At 37.7% G+C, this 24,335-nt stretch overlaps 1 protein-coding gene across 1 annotated transcript in view; it reads right to left on the bottom strand.

Annotated features, from left to right (window-relative positions):
* LOC126299561 (uncharacterized) overlaps positions 1 to 24,335 on the bottom strand; it is a 280,185-nt gene that overhangs the window by 128,521 nt on the left and 127,329 nt on the right. The window contains exons 2-6 of the mRNA XM_049991559.1: positions 21,446 to 21,570; positions 18,305 to 18,469; positions 9,177 to 9,353; positions 1,914 to 2,099; positions 1 to 53 (exon numbers count right to left, since the gene is read on the bottom strand). The exon at positions 1 to 53 is cut by the window's left edge and continues 53 nt beyond it. Coding sequence (XP_049847516.1) covers positions 1 to 53; positions 1,914 to 2,099; positions 9,177 to 9,353; positions 18,305 to 18,469; positions 21,446 to 21,570 — 706 coding nt within the window. The remainder of the gene's footprint in view (positions 54 to 1,913; positions 2,100 to 9,176; positions 9,354 to 18,304; positions 18,470 to 21,445; positions 21,571 to 24,335) is intronic.

A 24,335-nucleotide genomic window follows, 5' to 3' on the forward strand; every position in this document is an offset into this window, starting at 1 on the left:
GTTTCAGTTGCATCACGTGTTCTGCAGTAAATAATACCACATCCATTAGCAGCCTGCAAAACAAAAACAGATTAAACTAGCAGAAAAAAATTCTCCCTTTTCCATCTCACTCACTCAATGTTACAATTTTTACAGTATGTAGTCCTAACAACTTGTGTGTGCAATCCTATGAGTACACATTCCTTGTGTGTGATTAACAATAATGAAATGAAGTCTGGTATGAATATATGTTTCACTGAAATGAATTCTTGTGAAACCTTGAATTTGGATCAAACAAAATTTTTGTAAAAGACCGACAGTGACACAGCATGTTCATTCACAAATGAGGAAGTTCTGCAACTGAAACAGGAGAAACTACTTCAGGTTTTAACCTATTGGTAATGTTTGTGACCATAAGTAACACAGATTTTATGCTATGCATGAGAAACAATCTCATATGTTTCAGATATGTATGTTTCACATTGGTGTCTGCATATTATTGTTTCCTAAAAACAGCACTTTCATAAGCTATAATGAGTTGTGACAATGATTTTCTTTTCAACACTATTGTACAGTTTGGTGTAAGAACAGAGTTATTAAAATTTACAGTGCAACAGTAAGCTAATGTTGTTGCTGAAGTAACATACAACCAATGACGATAAGCAGTGTTAAGACAACTTAAATTATTTGTGTCTGTAAGTCTCATGTCTCTGACATCCAATGTCAGAAGTGGTATTGCAACTACTGAATAAACCACAACAATGAAACAAGAGACAGTTTTTGCTGTTCATGTGAAGAATCTAGAAAAAAATCAATAATGGAAACTTGTTATGAATTAAGTGCAACACAACGCACTGTTGGCAAATTCTATGATGCCACCTATCCTGCATGTCATACAGCTGGCAGCTCACCTAGAAGTTGAGACCAGCAAAGTAATAAAAGTGTGTGACTTTCTGAACTGACATTTGAAATTTTTTTACAAGAGGACTGATTCAAAGATAGGTTTGTCTTCAGTGGCAAGGCAACATTAATTCAGTGGGAATGTCAAGTACCACAATGTCAGGACCTGCAACACAGAAAACCTGCATGAAACAGTGGAGCATGAGAGAGATTTATCACAAGAGGATGTGATTGTGCAGCAAACTCACAGGAAGGCCCTTCTTTTTTAAACAGCATTGTGTCACTGGCTTTACCTACCTGAATGTGTTAGAATGCCTTTATGCCACAACTAGAGGAAAATATTTTTCATTTTGTTTCTATCAACTGGATAGCACTCCTTTACATTTACACCAGAATGTTCATAAAGACAGGAACTATATTCTAACAGAATGCTGTGAATGGTGACAAGGGATGAGTACCTCAACATCTGTTGAGTCATTTAGGAAACTCAATGCAGAATCTATAATATGTGAATGAACACCAAAAAACTGGACAAGTGTGAGCATGACTCATGCTCTGAGAGTTCTGAACAAGCTTAATTATCTATATAAATAGTTCATCTATAGGTTTTGATGAGTGAATTTGTATCAATATATGCGACATATACTGCTCTTAATTTTGATTCCTTAATTAAGAATCTTAAATTTGTTACTCTCACAAGGGATCACACACCTTAGTATTTGACATAAATTTCAACTTGATACTTCTCCTTTCCTGAGAAAAGGGGGCCTTAACAGCCGGACTGACAGGAGGACAAGAAAGTGATGCCATAAGGGATTAATTTTTAACAATTGAGATATAGAACCCTCAGAACAAAAATAAATGTTTCTAGTGGTGCGTATGCACACATCATGGAGAGATTTTAAAATAATAAACAATGCACCTATGGACACAGTCATTTATCTCCACGTGGTGTTGTGAATGGTGTATATCATTTTAAAATAATCCTGATTACTAATTTTTTTATCTGAAATGCAAATATGTCTATAAATTACCTTAATAGATGGTGCACTATCAGTGTACAGGCAGCCCATCACAAAATCCTTTAAATTTTCATATGGATCATCTTTTATTTGACTTTTGAAGACGACATCATAGAATAAATTCTCTCTAAAACATGGAGTTTTAAAAGTTGCAACTGGTTCATGGAGTTTGAGTTGCTTGAAAATGTCTTCAACTACCTGTGACAAGGATACATTGAAAGCAGGAGTAAGTTATGCAATAATTTATAACACAACAGAAAAAAGAAAAGAAAAAATGATTGTCATACTATACACCAAAAACGTACAATGACATAGTGTATTTCACTTTGGACATTACTGTACTTAAGGGCAGCTAATTGAAGATAACTCACTAAAGTCAAGAACACAGCATTGATTGTCAATTGGTCAGCCCCCATGTGACACGAGTTTCTGTCACAACAGTGACACAGCATGTAAGGAGACACACCTCAGTGATCCATTGTTTTACTTCTGTAGGAAAATGGGATCTGATATCAGTCTCTTAAATTTCTTAGGCACCCACATGCCCTGTTTGTGGTATCAACTGATACCATGCAGAGTGGATCATTCCACTATATTAAGTTTGCAGTAGTGGTTCTGTAGGTTACCACGAGAGGCAGCCACGAGCAACCGCTTCCACAAATTGCCAGTTGCCTAAGGGAGACACCCCCTTGGATTAGTGCTGTTAGCACCACACATCACATCAATAAGAAGCCGCTGCAAGGAGCCTCCTGTTTTGAGTGTTCAGACTGTGGTGATAAGATCGAGTGGTTTAGCTACAGCGTTCCAGTCTCCAGAGCCATCAGTCTTCGGTCTGTGCCCGAACTCAGCTTAGTTGATATAGAGTTGCAAATACATGTGTAATAAACTCAGACCTCTGCTTGTCTTAGGCAGTGATGAAAGTTCAAGTAAGACTTCTTGTTAGTAGCAACACATATACATAATTCAGGCATCTGTATTTATATCACGACAGTTAATGGAATCGTTGTAACAAGATAAGAATGCAAGTGAATGTGGTTTTCTGCCATAGAACCAAATACCATCCAAACACGAAACAACATTGTTACCCAACGCTATCCTACAACTGCCTGTTGTGAACTACAGTGCCTGACAAAACTGAAACATCCCAAACGGAAAGAGGAAATGAAATGAAATGAAACGAAACTTCATGGGCTGAGAGGATAAGTGATGTTAGCTAAGAGATTACAAAACTGAGTCAGATTTACAAAGAATGCAGCAGTATGAGCCTACTTATCAGAATGATGTTGACATGGATCCATGTACTGATTTGACTGGGAAGAGTGCCATAAAGCTGGTGTATCCTCTCCTGGAGCAAGGGGGCCTACATATGGTCATTGGTATCCCAGATACTGGCTACAGGTATGGAACTGACTCCCGGGCTGATCCCACACACGTTCTATCAAGGCACAGATCTGGGATCTTGCTGGCCACGGGAGTACCTCAACATCATGCAGACAGTTCACAGAGACGTGTATCATTTCGACAAGCATTGTTCTTTTGAGAAATGGCACCATGATACTGGCATAAGAGAGGTAATATGTGGATGCAAGATGTCCGTGATGTATTGCCATGCTGTCAGAGTTCTCTTAACTACTAACAGTCGTGACCTGAAGTCGGGTCCAATGGTTCCCCATACTATGATGCCAGGAGTTACACTGCTGTGCCTCTTTGGACCTCCCTCCAGGTTGCCACCATACTCATCGCCGACATTCATCAGCAGTCAATGCTTTCTGATCACGGCATCACTCCAATCATAGCCGTTTGTGTTGTGGTATATTTGTTAGTCTGGCTGCTGCTTATCTTGATTTTGCATATTATGATGAACTGGCCAAATGAAAACATGCTATAAGGCTTCTTTCACTCAAGATTAGGCACTGATAATGCTGTCTCACAGAAGTATGTGGGATCTCCATGTCCTTCACAGTGATCACTTAACATCTGGTGCTGTTCACACCCTTATACAGGATGTTACAAAAAGGTATGGACAAACTTTCAGGAAACATTCCTCACACACAAAGAAAGAAAATTTGTTATGTGGACATGTTTCTGGAAATGCTTACTTTCCATGTTAGAGCTCATTTTATTACTTCTCTTCAAATCACATTAACCATGGATTGCAAACACACAGCAACAGAATGTACCAGCGTGACTTCAAACACTTTGTTACAGGAAAGGTTCAAAATGTCCTCCGTTAGCGAGGATACATGCATCCACCCTCCATCGCATGGAATCCCTGATGCGCTGATGCAGCCCTGGAGAATGGCGTATTGTATCACAGCTGTCCACAATACGAGCACGAAGAGTCTCTACATTTGGTACCGGAGTTGCGTAGACAAGAGCTTTCAAATGCCCCAGTAAACGAAAGTCAAGAGAGTTGAGGTCAGGAGAGCATGGAGGCCATGGAATTGGTCCGCCTCTACCAATCCATCGGTCACCGAATCTGTTGTTGAGAAGCGTACAAACACTTCGACTGAAATGCGCAGGAGCTCCATCATGCATGAACCACATGTTGTGTCATACTTGTAAAGGCACATGTTCTAGCAGCACAGGTAGAGTATCCCGTATGAAATCATGATAACATGCTCCATTGAGTGTAGGTGGAAGAACATGGGGCCCAATCAAGACATCACCATCGTTCACAGAAAATCTGTGTTGATGATGTGATTGCACAATTGCGTGCGGATTCTCGGTGGTGGTGGTTAGTGTTTAACGTCCCGTCGACAATGAGGTCATTAGAGACGGAGCGCAAGCTCGGGTTAGGGAAGGATTGGGAAGGAAATCGGCCATGCCCTTTCAAAGGAACCATCCCGGCATTTGCCTGAAACGATTTAGGGAAATCACGGAAAACCTAAATCAGGATGGCCGGAGACGGGATAGAAACATCGTCCTCCCGAATGCGAGTCCAGTGTGCTAACCACTGCGCCACCTCGCTCGGTACGGATTCTCGTCAGCCCACATATGTTGATTATGATAATTTACAATTTGATCACGTTGGAATGAAGCCTCATCTGTAAAGAGAACTGAAATGAGGATTGACACATTGTTGGATGAACCATTCGCAGAAGTGTACCCGCGGAGGCCAATCAGCTGCTGACAGTGCCTGCACACGCTGTACACGGTACACAAACAACTTGTTCTCCTGTAGCACTCTCCATACAGTGACATGGTCAACGTTACCTTGTACAGCAGCAACTTCACTGACGCTGACATTAGGGTTATCGTCAACTGCACGAAGAATTGCCTCGTCCATTGCAGGTGTCCTCGTCGTTCTAGGTCTTCCCCAGTCGCGAGTCAAAGGCTGGAATTTTCCGTGCTTCCTAAGACATCCATTGCAGATGTCCTCGTCGTTCTAGGTCTTCCCCAGTCACGAGTCATAGGCTGGAATGTTCCGTGCTCCCTAAGATGCCGATCAATTGCTTCAAACATCTTCCTGTCAGGACACCTTCGTTCTGGAAATCTATCTCGATACAAACGTACCGCACCATGGCTATTGCCCCGTGCTAATCCATACATCAAATGGGCATCTGCCAACTCCGCATTTGTAAACATTGCACTGACTGCAAAACCACGTTCGTGATGAACACTAATCTGTTGATGCTACATATTGATGTGCTTGATGCTAGTACTGTAGAGCAATGAGTTGAATGTCAACACAAGCACCAAAGTCAACATTACCTTCCTTCAATTGGGCCAACTGGCAGTGAATCGAGGAAGTACAGTACATACTGACGAAACTAAAATGAGCTCTAATATGGAAATTAAGCATTTCCGGACACATGCCCACATAACATCTTTTCTTAATTTGTGTGTGAGGAATGTTTCCTGAAAGTTTGGCCATACCTTTTTGTAACACCTTGTATACCCTGCCAGGCCTGATAACTATGTTAAAACATGACCAACGCTAATTTCTTATGATGGCTGTTCTGTCACATATAATTGCAACTCTAATCATTTACATATATGCTGATGGTGTGTACCTGTAAAAAGTTATATTAACATCCAACAATGTCTTCTGGATGCTTAACTTTTTTTTGTAAGGCAGTGAGACAAGAGGCTACATGGGGTTAATTGTCTGTAGAACACAAAAAGCACTGCAGTTAATGAGAAACTTCACTGTACAGTCACTGCTCATCTGCTATCACCAACATCTTCTGTAATTGTAGTTTAAATATAGTGAAGAGAGACTCTGCTCACACTTATCAGAGTACACATGACGAACTGTCCGTGCAAATTAAACACACTATACAATTTAGATTAAAAATATAGATCCTGGAGCATAAAAGAACTGATATTCCATTGCATCTGAAATCAATGTGGGTCCAATTACATATAAGGCTTAAGACTTACTCCCATCAAAAGTCATCACATTTTATTTTCCGCACCTGCAATCAAGTAGTACTTCAACTGATTTCACACAGTTTCAGTGATTATGGGAAGGTTAGGGATAAATGGTTTCAGTTAACAAGGCAACGGCAGACAAGTGAGTGTGTTAAACTTTACTTTGTAACCCAAGTAGTACCACTAACAGCTTCTAAAAATGGGTACTCATTCCGTCCACTGGCCACTCACAAGTTAATTCCATAAGCCCTGAAACAAAGTAGATTACATCCAAAACCCACAAACTAGTACAACAGTTGTGTTCACCCATTAACGGTCTACCTATTATCTCACCCTATTAAACAAAATTTTTGGTAAAAATCTAGTTATCTGTATCTACAAAACATTAGGTTACGGCATCGATATATTTCATGAAATTTAATACCGTAAGCACTTTTATAGTTAACACACATTAGGTGAAGTAACAACCAAAGTTTTTAACCAGGTATTGTTACAAAAAGTCCTGGTGGTTCTTCAAAACTGAGCATGGTAAAGCTCCCAGGTGTAGCTGTGGTACATTATAAGGGTTATCAAGAGAATAAATATACAAAGCATGGAAACACATTTCTGAGTTATACATTTTTGTATTAACTTTATGTGTAGTTGGAATATACCTTTAGTTAACAGCAAGGAACAAGTTAGAACTCTGTGTCTGTCCCAGATTTGAACTCAGACCCCCTGCAATGTCCTACAAATTACATCATCCAAGCACACGTCATGGACGGACTGAGAACTTCAATTTGTCACTTGGAAGAGCTCGTGGTGAACTGGTTGCCAATTTCCCACAAAAGGAAGTAAAGTAGAACCTCTCTAATCTGTTCCCTATGGGAGCAGGGGCATGGTTGGAATGCAATAAAGGTTGGATTATCAAAGGAACACTTTTATTGATCCGTAACAATAAATAGAGTGCTGTGGAACCTTAATTTTAAACTGGAAATACTGTCTGATATATTGCTCCAGGGCAAACCAATAACAAAGCGAAACGAAAACGTCAACACACTAAAAAATTACATGAATGTGTGATGTACAGCAATGCCTCTATTGTAAAATATGTCTGTATTTTATGGTAAGCTATTGTTTCTCTGAGTGAAAGCATAGCAACTGTGCATGCCTTATTATAGTATTGTACTGACACATAGCTGACTGATTTTGTGCAGAAAAAGTTCTTGTACCAAGCATTTTGTAGTTGAAGTCAGACTCGTGAATGTTATAAATCAGGGATCAGCTGGAGCTCTTTAATTAAGTTTTAAAATTTCTCAACAAATTCACTGGCAGCTGTTTCACCAGCAGACAGTTTCTCGCTGGAATTAATTACATTTTGAATGCCATGTCATTTTTTCACTCCCTGTGAACTTTTCATTTTCATTGACTCCATTAATTTTTTTATGCAAAAACAGTGCCTTTTGTTTTATTACTGGTCCAGATGATGGAATTCTTTTTCTTCACTTCTGCTCAAACCACATCAATACATCATGTTTAGACTTTCACTTTTAGTGTTCTCCAAAGTCTTCCATATTTCCAGTTATTTTTCGTCATCAATCATCATTGTGTGACTTACAAGAATTATCCTAATTTTTCTCCAGTCTGTAACAGTTGTTACGCCAATCCTATCTCGCTTGTAATGGTTAGGAGAGACTTGCCTCTGTCTAACCTTACAAGCACTTTCAGTTGATCTACTACAGACTGCATCACATGTTTACATTTAGTTGATGCTATAGTTTAGGTTTATCCATATTAATATGTAGGAACAGTCACTAATTTATAAAACATGTGCATGCACAATAACACTTATTGATCAAGTTAGAAACAATTTATTTCATACTAAAACTGACTTAATTAAAACACATACCATTCGTCAACTGCCTGCTGATTCATACTGCAGATGAGGAATCAATGACAAGACCAAACAAACACCACAAATGAGACAGTTGGACTAAGTGGGGAGACAGACCATCTGAGGTTGGATTAGTGAGGTTCCACTGTATATGTATTTGAATCTCAGTTTTGTGCACAATTCCAGTAGCAAATATTCTGCCCAGAGTAAAAGAATTAATCCTCATGTCATTTGTTACTTTTGCACCCTCTTCAATGATATCCGCACATTTTGTGAGCCTGTGTACCAGGTTTTTTTCCTTCTATCACTGCAAAATTATCAGTCTCTTCTTTTAGTCACTTTACCAGTGGCTCTCAAACAAATTCCTTTCCCCCCAGGAAAAAAAAAAAAAAAAAAAAACTGTATTACTTGAGATGCACATGTAGCTTAACAAATGGCACCTCTTTACTTCATTTTGACATGAGTGCTACAAAATATTTTTCTTGAACTATGATGAACAAATGAGACAGCTTCATTACTTATTTGTGGAAACCTTTCTATGCATGTATTACGGTTCAACAATTTATAGAATTTTACTAACTTAATAATAGATTTATCTGCCTCTAAAAGTGAGTTAGTCTTCCTGCCTGACTTCCATACATGAAGAACTCATGTATAATTACTGGTAGTGCAAAAGAATTTCAGGAGTACTTGAAATTGCTCCACTAAACATCTCAAGCACAGCTGAAGAGCTATTTAAGGAGCACTTATAGAAAAGTAAAATTAATGGTTGGACGAGTGGTGTGTCTAGTACATATCTTTTTAAAATAATGCAGTCATGTGCTGCATTAGGGAAAATGGAAAAACTACAGCCTTCTGGCATCTACTGATTTCCTGGGATTGAGTATGCAGTTATTTTTATTTCATTTATTTTTTATTAGCAAAATTCCTTAATGTGTGTTCTATATTCACCCAACTTCAGACTTTTAGCAAGATGTTATAACCGTTTATATAATTTCAAAGTATATATAGCACAATCGTCTTACCTTTTTACTTGCTGTTGCAGTAAGTGCAATCCATGGTATGTCTGGATATCTAGTACGCAACTGTCCAAGTTTAACATAGTCTGGACGAAAATCATGACCCCATTCACTCACACAGTGGGCCTCATCAACAACAATGTAAGACACCTTTTTCTTTTTAGAAAGATCCTCCATCAAATTCTGAAAAATTACACATTCATATACATCAAATAATTATGAAAGGAAGATAAGCAAAACTGTTGCTATGCTCTGAAGAGAATCATCTAACCAAGTCAGTTATATATGTCAGGTTTGAGTTCCATCCAAGTAATAAATCTGAGTGTCATCTTAAAAGTTATAGCAGCATCATAGATATTACAAGCAATTATTTGCTTTTCAAATAATTTAAACTGAAAAGCTGTGTTTTTCAATCATGAAAGCTACAGACAGCGCTTAGACCAATAATTTTTCTACTAAATGAAATTCAGTTTCCTTCTCAGCTAAAGAGCAATTAACAATTGTTTTAAATAATTGACTGTGGAAGTGACACAATATGTGGCTGCTAGCTCAAAAGATGCACTTGCAAATTAAATCCGCAACATACAATAACTAGCAACAAAAATGGCTACAAACATGAAACTGTGAATACAGTGATAAAATATTTAATTAACTGAACAGAGGGGGATGATTTTAATTACAAAGAATTTTTAAGAACTGGATGCCTTTATTGGTAATATTCCATAGCAGAGAGCGAGAACACTACAGAAACATGGAATCAATGCAAGCTTCTCAACAAAAAATAAGTACAGTAAATAAAGAGAGAGAAATTTTGGAAATATGGAGTGTATAAAATATACAGTCCATGTGTGGAAATTCCTGTACTGTACAGACAGAAAGAGCATTTGGCTTTAGATACTGTAATTACATGGAAGTTCTTCAAATGAGAAATTATTGTAAATCAGCTGTCACAGCCCATCTGCACAAAATAAGAGTCATGCCTGAAGTACTGAAACACTACCAACCTACATAAACCAAAAAGTGTAGCCAGATGTAACTCTGAATAAAAACATGAACAATGAACACATAAGGGTAATAAAAGACTTTAGAAAGACGTCACCCTTCTGTAACACCACCCCCTCACTTGCAGCTGACACCGTTTATTTATTTTTATTTTGGATCCCTTTATTGTACAGACATACATTATTTTTCTGGGCAGAGAAAAATTAAAATATGATGTAATTTATATAATCAAATTCAGAATCCAAACGAAGTAGTAGAAGCCGATTTTAAAATTCTGTTGAGCTTATATTTGTAAAATAAGCTAAGCACATGCTTAATTTATGTAGATGTTAGGTGTGTGAGGAAAAATAATGAGACCGGCAGCACTGTTTGTGGTCTGCGATGCTGTGTTGTCCTACTTGCGTAGACTGGTATGTTAATCCCTTCCGGAAGCTCAGTTTGAGTTTCAGCTCTGTACAGCCACCAGTGAAGATGTTTTTAGTTGTGTGTTACGAAAATGAAATAATGGAATTGAGAACAACATGCAATCAAGCTTTGTGTTAAATTTGGGGAATCCATGAGTGTTGCCTTTGCAAAGTTAGAACAGGCCCATGGGGAACATTCCTTACCAAGAGCACAAGCTTTTTGCTGGCACAAATCATTTTTCCGTTATTACGGCCAGAGGTGGTTGTTGTGTATACTGATTTCTCAGGATCTATGCACCAAAATTGCGTGAAAATGTAATCACACGTCAGTTCTAGTATAATATATTTGTCCAATGAATACCCGTTTATCATCTGCATTTCTTCTTGGTGTAGCAATTTTAATGGCTAGTAGTGTGTATGTTTCAGATTGAGTATTATGTTGTTTTCCAGTGTTCAAAATACTTTTATATTTATGTTAATTATTTCATTTGCAATTTTAACTGCTTGTTTTTAACACTTGAGATTTATCCTGTTTCTTTAAGATTTCTTGTTTCGAGGCCTGCAGCAGTGAAATAATTGCCTTTATGAAACTCGTAGTTCGGCTATGTTGCCGTTTTGGTTTAAAGGTGTTATTAAATTACAATAAATTAAAATTTTGAGTGAACCTGACTGACACCTTATTTGGCCCTTTCCACAATACTAATCACCTGCTCTGCCCAGCAGGTTTAGTGGGCGTTTCAGCAATATGTTTAATCATTCTTCATTACTAGATGAGCATTCTGTTAGTAAAGGATAAATGGCCTTTCAGACCATCATGCACAAATTTTAACACTAAAAGATTTTTGTACTCAAACAAATGTTATATGTGATTAGAAACTATGTAGTAAAGCTAATCCAATGCCAATAAAGAGTTTTTTAAACCTCATTAAGGAACAAGAATGGCAGGATGTTTATAGTGCCGATAACATAGATGACAAAATAATGCTTTCCTTAACACATTCCTCATTCTCTTTGAGAGTTGCTTGCCATTAGAACATTCTAAACATGGTACTAGCAGTAAACGGTAGCCAGGGTGGCTGACTAGTGAGATAAGGATATCATGTAAAACAAAGAGGGAATTATACTGAAATAATAGATGCGGCCACAAACAAGCTACAGTAGCCCATTAGAAACAGTACCTATTGTAAGGTGCTTAAAAAGGTTATTAGGAAGGCAAATAGTATGTGATATGCAAATAGAATAGCTAATTCACAGGACAAAATTAAAAACATATAGTCAACTGTGAAGCAAATGAAGGTCAACAATATAAAGTCAATTCATAATAAAAATATTTCTGTTACTAATAAGTCAGATATATGTGAAGTATTTAACAATTATTTTCTGAGCATTCCCAGTGAATCAAATAAAAACTTAGTTTCTACAGGGAATCGTGTAATTGTCTTGGAAAGTGCCTTTCTGAGATTGATGTCTGAAACACTCTTCTGTGATACTGACAAGGGAAAAATTGAGTCAATAATTAAATCACTGAAGACTAAGGACTATTAGGATCTGAACGAGTGCCTAGCAGAATATTGAAGTATTATGCTAGATATGTTAGCCCCGCACTTACTCATATTAGTAATTTTTAAGAATGGTGAGTTTCCTGAACAACTGAAGTACTCAGTAGTAAAGCCGCTTTATTAGGACAATAATGTAGACACTTTTAGGCCTATTTCTATGTTATCAGTGTTTGCTAAAGTTATTGAAAAGGCTGGGTATGTAAGGATAATTGATCATTTTGTATCACATAATATGCTATCAAATGTGCGGTTCAGCTTTAGAAGTGGTTTCACAACTGAAAATGCTATGTTATCTTTTCTCTGTGAGGTATTGGACGGACTAAACAAAAAGTTCCGAACACTAGGCATCTTTGTAGATTTAACTAAGGCCTTTGATTGAGCTAATCACAAAATATTGCTCCAGAAGTTGGACCATTATGGAATACAGTAGTTGCTCACAACTGGTTCACTTCTTACTTTAAGAACAGACAGCAAAAGGTCATTATTTACAGCGTGGAGAATGTCTGTCATGTGGGGTCTGAGTGGAGAACGGTCAAATGGGGGGAGGGGGGGTGTGTGTGTGCCCCAGGGATCAATGCTGGGGACACTCTTGCTCCTTATTTATACAAATCGTATGCCCTCTAATATTAAAGTTAATTCTAAAATATTTCTGTTTGCTGGTGACACTAGCTTGGTAGTAAAGGATGCTGTGTGCAACATTGGCTCTGTTTCAAATAGTGCAGTTCATGACGATAAGTTCATGACGATAAGTTCATGGCTTGTAGAAAATAAACTAATGCTAATCACAGTAAGACTCAGTTTTTACAGTTTATAACAAACAATTCAACAAAACTCATCATTTTGATTTCACAGAATGGGCATATGATTAGTTCAACTGAGTAGTTCAAAGCCCACATTCAAGATCTTGTTAAAAGACTTAATGCTGCCATTTTTACTACTCCAACAGTATCTGAAGTAAGTGGGCCAAAAATATCATTTTAGATGTAGGATATATACGTAGTTTTAATATGGAATGGACTTACAAGCCATATGTGTCATTAAACAAGATTTAGGAGGTGTATGACCCAAGTAAAGGCCTTCACATGAACCTTGAGTTTTCAGCTTTTCACAGCTTATAAGGACAGTAAGAACTAAACAGATCATTTTTTTCTATTACTTGTTTGTCAATATGTTTCATCATTTGTCAATATGTTTCATCATTTTAGAGTTGCAGGTCTTCAAATCAAGGAATTTTACTAACAAAATTTCATTTGATGTGTAAATACTGACAATACAGAAGAAACTAAAGCCAGTGTCATTTCTGGAATGTCAGTTATGACAATCATGAGAACTGTTTGCAGGAATGTGTACTATGATACTACGAGGAAGGGTGTCTCTCACCAGTTTCCCTCCCCACATCTCATTACGATGCAGCCTGCTTCCAATAATATAAGAAATGATGCAGCTGAAAAGATACAGAGCAAAGATATGTTTTGTGATGAGAAGAAACTCAGCCATGGTGTTGGTGATGGTCACGAAGCATAAACCAGAAGAATGCCAAGTTTATCAAACTTTGACATTTACAACAAATTACAGACATTTTGGCATAGGCAAGCACTGCTTACAATGAACATGTGACTCTGGTATTCGCCAAGGAACTAGTGAACATTTCAAGCTACATCCAGAATATCATTCAGCATATTCTGTTGCTTTTTCTCATCTGTCATGCAAATAATTTTTCCTAGAGACCAATACTTGTGCACAAACTTCTCGCATTACCCAGCATATTGGCCCAGTGTGGAGAAAACTTCATTAGAGTGGGACTGCTTCTTCAGGAAGTTCATACTTCATTTTTGACCAGTATAATAATAATAATAATAATAATAATAATAATAATAATAATAATAATGTGATTATATCAAGTTTTATTCTCAAATTATTAGCAAGGGGAATAGCCTGGGTGACAGCCTATTGTTAGGAACTGTCCAGGAAGTAAGCTGGAGTGATTTATGAAATACGTAGAAATAGAAATTACAAGTCAGATGGCTGGGCCAGATATCAACCCTCAGTGTTCATTATAAAAACAATACACCCTCAGTTCCATTAATTTTAGTCACAGTTTCACGTAACTTTGATATTTCTGTAGAGCACAGCAGTGGTATGCGGAGAGAAATTATTTAACTTGAAACTGAAAATATACAGTTTGTGGCAAACCACATTCAAATATTGTTGACACCTGCTGAAAATATGTGTATAGGCAGTTTCTCTGTCTTTTGTTTGCTGAATGAATGCAGCTGTTAAACAAGTCACCGTTGTCTGCCGAAAAAGCTTCTAAGCAACCAGATACACTGCAGCATTTGTGTAACAGCATCCGAGTTATTAAAAAAGTGGCCAAGTTAAGTTCGTGAAGTAAAGCGACAAGTGGCCTAGATGAGACACTTTCAGATCAAAATTGTCCTTTGAACCCAAAAAGACTTGCTACAAACATCAATAATGACATACAAGAATGAAAGAATGCTAAGTGTATCACAGGTATTGACTGATGATTCTGTTCTTAAAGGCAGCCACATTCAGCTTCCTTGGGTCCTGAATTTGTATCTTCCATGAGAGTTTCTGATTTATCTCCAATTCCAGGAATTTGTTACCTTCCACTTTCCGTAGTATCTAACACTTCCCAAAGATTATCACCCCTTAAAAATTATGTATGTTTTCATGCAACTGAGAGTTAGCCTTTTGGCTACAAATCTTGCTCCTGCAATAAAAATTCCTGTAAATTTAGCAAATAGAACAACTTTCATCACTTTTAATGATGTATGGGCTCTAACATCGAAATCTAACAGCCTGCCTAAATCCCATGTAAATGCTACACTTGAAAACATCGCTAAGTACCACATCGCTTATTGCAACTTGCCATATAAAACTCGATATTTTTTTATTACTTTTTGGAGAAACATATCAGCTATAACCTCCAATGGTCATTTTTGTTTGGCACATATTTAGGGATTACTAACAACAATGTAACATTTATTTTCAAACTCTTCTTTTCTGTAGATTGCTGCTTTCAAACCAGTATGTGTGTTAAACAGTCTACAGAAGCATCACTTTAAAGATGTCCCCAAACAAAAGGAAAGTATCTCATACTGAAGAAAAGTCACACATAATATGGTGAATAGACATGGGGTAACAAAGTCAGCATTGCAAAGGATTTGGGTGTCTCACAGTCAAAGATTTCTGCAATTTGGAAGGACAGAAAGTTTCTTTTTGAACACAGTTCTTTCAAAATCAAATGGGCAAGATCATCGGAGCACAAAGATACTGAGGAAGCTTTACTTACATAGCTTATGCAGCAAACATCAAATAATGTGCCGATTAATGGATCTATTCCTCAAGCTGATTAATGGACCTATTCTTCAAGGAAAAGCCCAATGAATTTGCGCATATGTTGGGAAATTGAAACTTCAATTGTTCTTCATCTTGAATATAATGTTTCTCAATTTGCCAAAATATTATTTTCCAGAAAAATTTGTGGCAAAGATGCTGGTGTACCTGATGGCATACCAGATGAGTGGCTATCTAAGAAGTGGCCTGTTTTGTGTGGAAGTTAGAAGTCAGATGTTATATTCAATGCAGATGAAACTGGTTTGTTTTATAACATGATCACAGATAAGACATTGAGAGAAGAACAGTGTTCAGGTAGGAAAATATCTAAGAAATGAATCACAATTATGGTTGCTGCAAATATGACAGGATCATGTAAAGAAAATCTCTTGGTGATCCGAAAACCAGAAAAGCCTAGAAGACATTTAAAAAGATTCACCCCCTACATGTATTTCATGAAAGCAAGGCAAAATCTTGGATGGTGTCTGATATTTCTGAAAAGTGGTTGTGTAACTGGGACTCTCAGCCAAAATCAAAGAAATGAAAAATTATTGTCCTGTTCAACATCTGAACTGCTCATCCAGTAGTGTTTTTACCTCCAAATGTCACTTCACTTCTACTGCCAGTGGATCAGGGAGTTATAAAATATTTGGAAATTCAGTATATGAAACTTCAAGTGATGAACATGTTCCAAAAAAATCAAAGTAGGTAAAGAAATAGTTTTCAACTTTCTTGATGCAATTTTAAGGACATTGGCAGAGTGGGAAAATGTCACTCAAAGCTAATTGCTGTAAACATGCAGAATTCATAAATATCTCTTCAACAGCAGCAACAGCTCATAATGAAAATGAGGAGGACATTCCTCTGACAGAATTAGTTTAAGAACTTTGTCCATTATTGTCAACTTGTGAAACAGAGGACCTCACCCAGGTAGACAACAATCTTACTATGTATGTTTCAGTGAATGAAGAAAAAACTGTAGCCAACACCCAAAGCCAACATCTGAATGATGAACATGAAAACCAACAAGAGGGATAGTTTATTGCGCCATCATTTAATGAAGCCCTCAGAGCAGCAAAAACATGACAAAAATTTCTTATTTTCAAACAAGAGTTTAATACAAATGACAATAACAAGGCATTAAAACAAATGCAGTGTCAAATTAAAAATGCCTCTCATCTTACATGCAAAAAGCAAACAAGGAGCATATCCCCCTGCCTGCCAGCCACCCCCCCCCCCCCCCCCATACACAAATCTAAAATCTGACAGAACTGCAAGGTGTCATTCACTCACACTCCCTCCCTCCATCCATCCCTCCCTCGCGCACACAGTGCCCCTGCAGAACAGATCAATACACCCAGCATGCCTACAACATATTGTTGTGCAGTATAGCCTGCACATCAGGGGCTGTAATATTTTATTTGGCTGCTGAAGTGTTAGCTGCCCTGCAAATCAGAATGATAACACAGGCCAATTTTACTCCAACACAACACACCTGTCGTGCAGGGCAACCAACATGTCTGGGACTGGAAAACTGTTTGTTGTTCTGACATGTAGGCTGCCCTGGAAAGCAGATCAATTTAGCAGGCCAATATTATCCCCATATAACACATCTGTTGTGCAGGGCAGCTGACATATCATGGGCTGAAAAACTGGTTTTTGCTCATATCTCCACTCTTATGGGAGCTAGGAAGTCTTAACTCATGGCCAATGAATGTTTGGCTAAAAGATCTTGGAAATTTAGTCTCTTAATGTGACTGGAAGCTCACTGAGATTTTATTAACCCATATTGCTGAGAGATGTTGCATTTTTAAATTGTGTAACTTTTTCTGCAATTCCAAAATGCTTACATAATCAAATACCCACATCACGTAAAGTAATCTATCCAATGGCTGTAAGAGTTTTTTTAAATGCTTAATGCGAGAAGCAAACTGCCCTGACAGCTAATGAGTCCTTCCTGACACTAAACTGCATCTCCACTGATAGGTTATGAGTGCTGAAGTAAGTAGCAACTCTAGTGTACATTGCCTCTACTAAAAATTTTCAGGACACTGGTGGTAGTGATAACCTGTAGTTGTCAATTTTATAATTTCTCCTCTACTGTAGAACTGTTTTATCACTAAATGTTCAAGTTCTTCTCGATTAGAAACTGCCTGAAATGATGGTAAATAATTACAGTGCTAACGTAGCTTCACAGACTTTTATTACTGAACTTACCATTCATGTATTACATCTTATGTATGCCTATATTTTGCACATATTGATACGTAAAATTTCATTATGTCTTGTATTTTGATAAGTTCTACAACAGGACTGTAATAAAATGGACACTAAATAAATAAATAAGTCATGGACATAAACATCCTTCACTAACAAATAATGGAATAAACGGTTAAATTACTGTAGTTGCCTTCAAAAGACTTGTCTCCAATGAATCTCTTATAAAGCTATGTTTTTCATGCGTTGACAGCTCACGTAAGTGTATATTTTTGGTCAGAAGAGGGGGGAATATATCAGACACTTGTAGGTATTTTCATTTGCTATGATTATTTCTTTATATGAAAACATCTAATCACTATTTTCCATACACATATATGAACATTGAAGTCCCTGATGAGCGAGGTGCCCCAAAACAATCCTATCAAAATCAATTTACATATGTAATTGTTTTTCACAATATTTACATCCCACATACAAGTTAATCAAATGTTCATATCTGACCAGTACCCAAATATATATAAAAAAACTTTTGTTCTCCACAAAAGCCTAAGGAAAGAGTAAGTTACTTAAAATGAATAATAAAATGTAATACCTTAAAATTCTCTGTCCTCGCCTGCTCTGGTGTCACATAAAGAAGTTGAGTTTTGGGATGTTCACTCAACAGGTCTTTCATGACTGCTTTTACTTCCGAAGTACGCATATTTGAATTTATGGCACTTGCTTGAATTCCTTTTTGTCGAAGATGGTCAACTTGATCCTGAATAAGGAAAAATTCAAGTTGAATAGTACTTACGAAAGCTCTTATTTTACAAAATGTATGTTAATTATAATATTAAACACAAACTAACAATGTACTTTTCTTAAGAGGTAAAGAAAAATAATGTATGTTCTCTGACGCATCAAACTAGAAATGCAGCTCCTGAAAGAGGCATAGGTGGGAATATTTTAGAAATCTTTAAAAGAATGATTTCATACAACATTGCTGCATTAGTTAATGAATTATATTACTCACTTTTTAACAGTAACTGAATTTTTCGTCAATGCTTTACAGAACACAGCAACAATAGTAAGTAGGAAACACTTTGCTAATGTTCTGCAAAACGTTATTTATTTGGTCATGAATCAGCTTTTGGCTTCTTAGGCCATAGTAAGGTGATAACCTCAGACACAGATATGATGATGTGCAACGTACACAGATATTACTTATACAGAAGACACTAAACTTATTATATATTGGGTGCTTTCAAAGGAAAGTATTACATTTTTGTATGTCATACAGAATAGTTCAATTTAACTACAAATGAAAAATAAAGTTGAATTTAAAATTGAAATCTACTATTCGTGTAACTGAAACTTAATTTAAAAGAGTGAAAAAATGAAACAGTTTAATTCCTAGTTTCTAATTTCTCTCATGTTGCAATACACTAATTGCCACAGCTCCCTGACTTCAGTAACCTACAGTTTTCCACAGTACTTGCACATGATTTTACACAACACTGTGCCAACAGTTACAATTTGGCTTACCTACTGAATAAAATTTTTGACATGCTGTTGATATCATAAAACACAAACCTTTAGATGCGGGAATAGCTTTTTGGTAGATTATCTGAAATTATGCCAACATATGGCATGGCGCACTAGTTTTTGTAACTACTGGCTTGTTCCTGTTGGGCAACATACGAGAGTGCAACAGCAGTTGTATCGTCAAATGTCTCAGCATTTCAAGTCGTTGAGACACAAGAAAAGACTGAAAGTTCACATTTACCTTCAGCATATTGCATTACACATCAAGTTTTTGTTGTACTCAACCATTAAGTACAGTCATTTGAAAAGATAGCTGACAATACTACTTAGTTTTGGAATTTGAGTACTTATTTTTTAAGACCTAACTTGTACTAGGGATGAGAACCATTGTTGTTTCAAATTAAATGAGGAAATTACTGTATTTCCACAAATCTAATGTAATGCACACCCAAATTTAAAAATTAAAATCACGAAAAGAAAGAGTTTGTTGGCATATCGCTAGTATGCCAAATTTATTTTACACAATTTATGCATACATGAACTATCCAAACAGAAACAATTTTTAAGTGACTCATTGTTAAGTGACAGTCGTTCAGAAGAATGTCTAACTCGATTACCTACATTACATGCAAATGAACATACTGTAAATTACAGGTGTTACTCATCATTATTCAGTAATATCATCAATGTTACTGGTATCCTTGGAGGAGTCTACATCAGATTCATTTTCTCTTTTCCCCGTCATCCTTGGCGTCATACCAGAGCACATCAGACTCGCTGCCATCCAGAGTATCCGACATACAGCATTTCTTCCATGCTTTTTTGATCATCGGTGCTTCGACACTTTTCCAGGCAGCTGAAACCCCGTGTGCAGGAATGTCAGGTGCTGCATGCTCAATTTATCCTGTCAGTGTCAGTTCATGGTTTCATTAGTGGAAGAATATTTCATAACCATTGAACTGTTTAGTTGTACTAAAATCCAGGAGTTGAAACAAAGAAGGCATTCCTCCAGGAATAATAACAAGGTCACTGGCTAGGGTGTGAATTTTATTTTTTATCTCATCAGTGAGATGGCCACAAAATGCATCGCGACAAAGCATTGATGGTAGTTTGGGAAGCACGTAAGGACAGAGTTCCCATACATTTCAAAGCCAATCAAGCAATATGATTTCAACCATCCATGCCTTCTCTTGATTTCAAACAATTTCATTTTTTGGAGCCTTGGGGCTCATTTTCCACTTGAAGATTAAGAAACGGGGAAGTTTGTACCCATCTGCTATGATTCCCACCATTACAGTTATGCACTGTTTTTCACACCCTGATGTTTTTATGGTAACTTATTTTGTCTCCTCCTCAGTCAATTGTGTAATTATGTAGCATATCAAAATAAACTGGTGTCTTACCAGTGATACCTATTTGACCCATCAAAAAATGCTTCTTTCTGATGTGTGATGGCATATTGCCAAAGTTCTTAAAGATTTTTTCTCAAAAGACAGTGGAAACTTTGGCATACTGTTGTACGGTGTCACAGAGGTAAGTCAGCCTGTTCCATGTGGTAAACCCATCCACAGCAAGTCTTAAACTCTTGCCACGATTTATAAAGAACTGCAGTCACCTTTTTGCTTTGTTTCTTATGGCAGCACTAGTCAAAGGTTGCCCATTCTACCTCCTTTCACGGACAAATTAAGAACATCTTACTTCAACATCAGGAGGCCTTCCTTTGCATGGGTCAGTGAATTTCTTTCTAGTTGTGGCAGGAGCAAATATTCCAATTTCTGATTCTTCAATAAGCAGACATTACTCTCAGCTACACTGAACCCTTGTCCCGGCCTCCTCTCACCACACTTTTCACCATAAAGAATTAATTTACACTTGAAAGTAGTATCATATGATGTTGTTCTCTACTTGCCTTCCATTTTGTGACTATCTGATACAGACATACTATGCAATAATAAGGCAACAATATTGTAACAAAGTTGAGAATAACAAAAATACACTGTGGTATAAGAAACAATACCTAAATTTCAATTATATTGCCAGTGACTGACAGATTCAATTTTTTACTAAACTGCAATGCACTATTGAATTTTATGTGCACCCCAGTTTTGAATACTGCATATGGTAAGACAAGTGCACATTAGTTTCATGTAAATAGAGTAATTTACAGAAGTTGAGACAAAAACAAAATGAAAAATAACAATCAACTCACCTTTATAAGTGCAAGAAGTGGAGAAAATACCACTGCAACCTTGTGCTTGTAGATAACAGCAGGCAACTGGAAACACAAGGACTTTCCAGATCCTGTTGGCATTGAAACATACACATCTTGTTTCCCTGAAATAAAGAGAGTTGCTGATGAATGAACATGGTTATTTTTTAAAAAAAAAGGACAAAAAACAGTATCACAACTATACTTAACCATAAAGTTACAGTACTAACAAAGACAGAAACTGAGTGAACTACAAAAGACTGAGATTGAACTATTACAAACATGAAGAGGTTCCTTTCAGAATACTTGATTTACTAAATTAATATTTTAGGCTGCAATTTTTTTGTGAAAATCTGAAAGCATTATTCACAAGGTACCCTTCAAATTGATGTGGTGGAATCACACCACACAAGTTAGGAGCATGGAATTATTTCTGTAAACTTTCACAGTAATAACTATTTCCTCCTATACTACTACTTCCCCCATCTTCTTGACTTCATGGATTAAGGCTCCCTCTCTGTTTCATTTTCACAAATTATTTTTCCTTCTATTTTGTAGGTCTTCCTATGTTCCTTCTTCCATTTGGTTTGTAATTTAAAACCAATTTCAGAAGCATTGTGTTGCCTCTCATTTACGTGCATTCATGCCACATGTTGTGGTACATATTTATTCTATTTTCCGTTGCTTCATCTTTCAGTTTTTGAGAGACAGTTTCAATTCTTGTATCATCTAATGTAGACTAGCTGCTTGCCCTTCACATTTCTTAATTCGGCATTCTACTCGATGTTCCTTCTGTTATATCCAGCACTCTGTAACATGCAGAAATACTGGAAGACCCCTTGTTTTATGAAACTTTGTTCTTGTGTCCTGTCGGGTCTTCTTCTTTAGCTTCCAGTGGATGTACATCCAAACTTCACTAGTTTCACGTCCATATCTATTATTATCACAGTCAATCTGACATCCCTGGAAGTTGAACGATGACACATTCCAGAACAGAACTCCTGCATCCCCCCTATCAAGAAATTCTCAGTCCAGTCACAAATTTCACTTGATACCCCATACAGTCATACTTTTGATAATAAGCCCAGGTATGGGTCTGAGTCCAATGTTTTTTGGAAACAAGAGAAATATTGCATCTACCTGACTGACTTGAGCCATGGCTTTCAGTATGTAAGACGAAGAATGCACGAGTTTTTGAAATCTGTACTTGTTGGCATGGGGGAGGCCATTCTGCTCTAGATACTTCATTGTGTTTGAACCCAGAGTACATTCATAGTTTCTACAACAAATGGATGTCAAGGATATTACACAGCACATTTGTGGACCATTTCTGCTACCCTTCTTGTATACAGGTATGACCTGTGCTTGCCTCCAGCTACTGGGCATGGCTTTTAGTTCGAGGGTTAACAGAGGAGCTAACTCAGGTGCAAATTGGATACAGAATCTGATGGCCCTGGGACTTTGCTGAACTTTAACGATTTTAGCTGTTTCCCAATGCCACTGACACTAGTATCTATTTCACTCTTCTTTTCAGCGTTATAAAAATTAAATTGGGACAATACTCCTGGGTTTTCCTTTGTAAAGGAAAATTTGAAAACAGAGTTAAACATGACTGCTGTTGTTTTGCCATCCACATCGTCAGTTCCACTGTCATCCATGAGTCTGGACACTCACTTTAGTGCCACTAAGGGCCTTTACCTAAGACCAGAATTTCTTTGGGTTTTGTGAAAGGTCATTCGACAGTATGTTGCCATGGTAATCATTGAAGGCTTCATGCATTGCTCTCTCGGCAGCCAAATGTGTTCCATTCGCATCTCTCTATACTCCTCTGCGTTGTTTTCTGTATTTTCAGTTATCTGTATGATCATTATTTTAAATTCTTAAATTTACTGCATGTTTGAGTGTTTTCTACACACAGTCTTAAGTTTTAATATCTGTGCATGCTAGTGTTTTGCCGTCTTTGGTATGCATAGGGACTGAGACTGCAGCATTCAGATGTAAGCTCAGTTGGTGACCCTTGACTCACAGCACCAGACAGTGCCGGCTTTGGTCAGCTTGAGGCTGTAACCAATGGGCATCACTATGGGGAGGCCAGGCATGGGATACAAGGGTCATCCAGTGTGTCCCTCAATCTGTCCACTACTGTCACCACCCCCGTTACAGCCCGCACTGTTGACCACTCATCAGTGGTTGAGTGGGAGGTCATACCAAGGTGAGGCAAGCAGTGAAAGACTTTCCGGGGGAGGCAGGGTGGGAGCTAGTCGGAGGGCTTCCCCAGTTAGTCTCATTAACAGGTTTCAGGAACTGTCTATGGCTGACAAAGATCCTGAGCCAGATGCAGTCACTCACCCTGTTCCAGAAGAAGCCTATTGGCCCACTCATTGTGGGATTACTGATAGTTGTGAGCTCCAATGCCCCTTTGCAGCCCTTAGGGATATGGCTGTCAAGTAGAGGAAGGAATCCAGTGTGCATACTGGGACGAGTCATTCCAGATGTGGAATGGGTATTTCCAGAAGCCATGAAGAGTACAGGCAGTGGCTCATGTTGGTATTAACAATGTGGGTTGCTTTGGATTGGAAAGGAGTCTCTCTCTGGTTTTGGGCGGCTAACTGAATCTTCACCAAGATTGCTAGTCTTACTTGTGAGGTGTGGGTGTAGCTCACCACTTGTGGCACAACTGAATACGGTCCTTCAGTATGAAGCCCAGTGGAGGGCCTGAGTCAGTGGCTCACACAGTTCTGCGACTGTGTAGGCTGTAGATTACTCGACTTGTGCTGTAGGGTGGTGGGTTCCTGGGTTCTGCTTAATAGGTCAGAGGCCCACTACACACACGAAGTGGCTACATGGGTAGTGGGGGCTGTGTAGAGAGGACTGGGTGGTTTTTTAGGTT

This window comes from Schistocerca gregaria, chromosome X (genome assembly GCF_023897955.1).
Source record: "Schistocerca gregaria isolate iqSchGreg1 chromosome X, iqSchGreg1.2, whole genome shotgun sequence".
In the NCBI taxonomy this organism is placed as follows: Eukaryota; Metazoa; Arthropoda; class Insecta; order Orthoptera; family Acrididae; genus Schistocerca; species Schistocerca gregaria.